The sequence below is a fragment of the Cryptotermes secundus genome, unplaced genomic scaffold (assembly GCF_002891405.2).
Source record: "Cryptotermes secundus unplaced genomic scaffold, Csec_1.0 scaffold23914, whole genome shotgun sequence".
Lineage (NCBI taxonomy): Eukaryota > Metazoa > Arthropoda > Insecta > Blattodea > Kalotermitidae > Cryptotermes > Cryptotermes secundus.
This window is the reverse complement of record NW_019718606.1, coordinates 1-3,715: the sequence shown is the minus strand read 5'-3', so window position 1 is coordinate 3,715 and position 3,715 is coordinate 1. Positions and strand designations below refer to the sequence as shown.

Genomic DNA, 3,715 nt, shown 5'->3' with positions numbered 1-3,715 from the left:
CTGTAACCAGGAATGCTGACCACTAGACCACAGCGGCGGTCATTCTGATGCAAGTAAGGAACATATATTTAGATGAATCTCCAATTACTCACACTTCTACACTAACCTCCTTACTAGAATCCAATCAAACACCTGAATCTTTCTTTATAATATTAATATTTACACTTCTCATGTGGTACTTATGGATTTAACCAAATGCATACTTCAGTTCCTCATAGGAGCATATTATGAAATGCACTGTGTTGTATGTCTCAGATAAATTAAAACATGTTATTATTACTAATGCTGTTTTCTTGTTTACCTCCAGAAATCTGGCAAATGCAGGTTTTGCTTGGCATGTGGTCTTGATTGCTTCTTTTGCTGTCTTAAAGTTGTTGAGGAATAATGTGTATGTTTCAATTACAGCCTGTTTTGTAAACTGGAAATACAAAAAAAAAAGTGAATTAGTAGAAATATCTTCAAAACAGGATTAAATTCATCATCCTTCTTACTGCTAATCCTGTGTATGCTTCTTGCTTTAAAAGGATCCATCCTGAGATAACCCTAAAGCCATTATGGTGAAATATGATGAAGTCTGACTTAATCTACATGTAAAGTAAGAGCTACAGAGGATCAATATAGACCCAAATTCCAGAAGACAGCAATGTTCATACTAACCATTGTGAAAAACTCAAATATCACGCTAATAAGGTAAATTTTAATTATGTAAAAATGAATGTGAAGAACTCCTACTTACCACAGTAAAAGTGTGCCAAGATGACAAGTGAAGAAAAATTTCTTTCACATACTAAAATTTCTCAGTAAGAAAGTGAAGACAGTGTCCTCCTTCTCTCAGTATACTTGTCAAAATACTTTCTACTAATAAATAAAATTCACAGTTTCTCAACTATCCTAACATAATATTCCAAAATAAAGGTTCAGAAATAGCCATCATTGTATAAATTGCATCCTTTCACTTTAAATTTGATGCTTATTAACCTAAATATTTAACACATCAATAAAGCAAAAAACATTTTACTCACCACATCCAAAAAAACGTCTCCAACTTTCTGTTTGATGTCCCAGTGATCAAGCCTCTTCCGCAGCTCCTCAAGGAACACCTCATGATGCGCAAGAATTGCAGGGATCTGCAACAGGGAATTACAAACAGGAATTCTATGCAATACACATTGGCATGCCACATTTTAGGTTTCCCAAGGATCATAAATGGTAGGCACTAAAGAGGAAAATTATATCCTTTGAACAGTAATAATTTCCTTCTTCACTTGATCAGTGAATCCAGTCCACAATGTACTTCTTGAAGATCCATCATACTAATATAAATGGCAAAGCTAAAGTTCTCTCTGTATTATAGCGTTAAGCCATAAAGACGTACTGGAGAACTGAAGATACAGCTCTAGGTAATATTAAACTCAGCACTAAATGGAACTGAGTAGTCAGCTTCATGCTTCAGCTGCTCTGTCCCAGAGGAAGCTGTCCCAGTACTTATTGCACAGGAGACTATGCAGGCCCCAGAACAGTTGAATGAGCTGGATAAGAGAAAGATTCTTGCTGATGCCAAAAATCGAACCCCAATCAGCCAGCACGTAGCCAGACATGAATTCCTCATTAAGTCATGTTTTGGAGGAATGTATGGAAGGGGCAAATCATATTTCTGTTGTCCCAATATTTTACACGAACAGAGTATCAAAATGCTTGATATATGTCATACCCACCTCAAATTTCTTGCTTTAATCCCTTGAATAACATATGTGGAAAATAAAAATTACAAACATCTTCATTACATGCTATCTAAATTTCTCAGAATGAAATTTCCTTATTGAAGATACAGTAGACATTCCTCTAAATTAAGGACAAAGCTGTGATAAAATGGAACATGAACAAAATCCACTATGCCTTATAATTTATGTTACATAACCGTTCTTGTTTATAACCTTGAGCTTGCTCAGAAATACCAAGCATGCTTAGCCTGATTATATAAATGATATCAGGTTACCTGATAAAACATGGCATCAACCACTGATGCATCTACTAGGCCGGCATTTTCAGGGCTTTTCAAGGGCTGCAAATATTTCTGAAACACAAACAAAGGAATATACGTCCATCTGCTGCAGAAATTAACTCAGTAATTACAGAAGGCCGCATTATGATTTCCAAACGACATCTTCATGATTCTGCATTCCCCACTGGTTTCAATGTTCACGCAATCGGCAGTATATAAGACACTTCTGAGAGGCATGAGTTACGTTTCCTTTTATTTCATTAAATATCTGTAAGATGACAATGTTTTGGATAACATTTATAGATATCAGTATCTATGGCGGATGAACATAACTTTAGCGGATTGGGGGTGTCACGTGGTCAGCGCAACGAATCCCCACGGCAGTTAATTTCGGTTTTCCAGACCGGGGTCTCTATTTCCTTGAAATGGTTCCTCAATTATCCTCACGAGGCTGAGTGGACCCCCTTCCAGACCCACTAATCAGAAAATGTAGTAGCGCTGGGAATCGAACCCGGACCTTTGCACCAACTTCGGCGACAAGCGGTGGTCGCTCAGTCGGGTCGGTACAGTTCGCTTGCGGACTAAAACTACGGAGTTGTTTTTTTTTTCTTTTGATAGATGAACAAGCAGCAATGAGTATTCGGGCTTATGAAAGGTCCAGGAAAAGCGAAGGTAAAATTCTGCCTTAGACCTGTAATGAAATATTACTATCAATGTGAAACTGTTATAAATAAACTCTATCAAACATAATAAAACATAATTCTGAAAGACATATACATTTTTATTAAAATATTGCACTTGACAGGATAACAATATGCATTAGACAGTGCTGCTACCCAGAGGAAACGTTTACAGCAAACTGATTTTAAAAACAAACTTCATGAAAAACATTCATGACTTTTTTCTTGCACGGGTAACACAGAACCACTCTGGTCATTGTCCGGTTCACCGTTAAACAACACATATATTTTTCAGTCAAAATCTGACCAATTGTAACAGTCAATGGTTCAGTAATTCACCCCTCGGACACAAAATAAACATTTACAAACACTTTTTAAAACCAGTCTGTAACCTTTTAATCTCAAGATATGAAACAGTCAATTATTTTATATTTGATTTTATTCTTGGTTTATTTAACGATACTCTTAATTGCTAGGATTATACTGCGTCAGATGGTGTGAATAATCGATTTATTTCTGAAGGTGTTATCCAGTGGCGGCCGCGTATGCTCGATTATTAAAAATCTGTTGCCTATCAGCGAATGTTGTTTCGTTGTTTGTTTCGAGGTCGTTACCAAGTAACGGATCTACACGTACATTTAAAATAAAAGCATCAAAAGGGACTCGATTCGAGAAGGATTCGATACTGTAACCACCTACACACGACCCAAGCATGACAACCCATGAGATAAATTATATCATAGAACTACATTTGAATTGTAAACTTACACTACCTAAATACGTTCAGCAGAAACGATGTTAAGATTTGTAGGACTAGAAACATGTGCTACAAGTATATGAAAGTTGTGGCCTGGAATCCTAACTGTTTAATTAGAAGACGTAGTTGTTTCTGTGCAGAAGGCCAATTTAAGCTTCTCACAAAATCAAGAAACACGAACTGAAGATCAGCAACACTCACACGTGTTTCATTTTCCATTCTGACACAACGTTCTGCAAACATTACGAAGCCCTGGAGAGTGGCTTTAAAAGGGAC

The 3,715-nt window shown here is 36.7% G+C and overlaps 1 protein-coding gene across 1 annotated transcript; it reads right to left on the bottom strand.

The window, feature by feature from the left end:
- Window positions 1-301: 301 nt before the first annotated feature.
- On the bottom strand, window positions 302-2,108 carry LOC111861378 (rho guanine nucleotide exchange factor osg-1-like; the record flags this gene model as incomplete). Its single annotated transcript, XM_023845900.2, has 3 exons — window positions 302-418; window positions 1,023-1,127; window positions 1,997-2,108. Coding segments are annotated over 3 exons (334 nt in total), but the record flags the coding sequence as incomplete, so codon positions are not given.
- Between the last annotated feature and the right edge of the window lie 1,607 nt (window positions 2,109-3,715).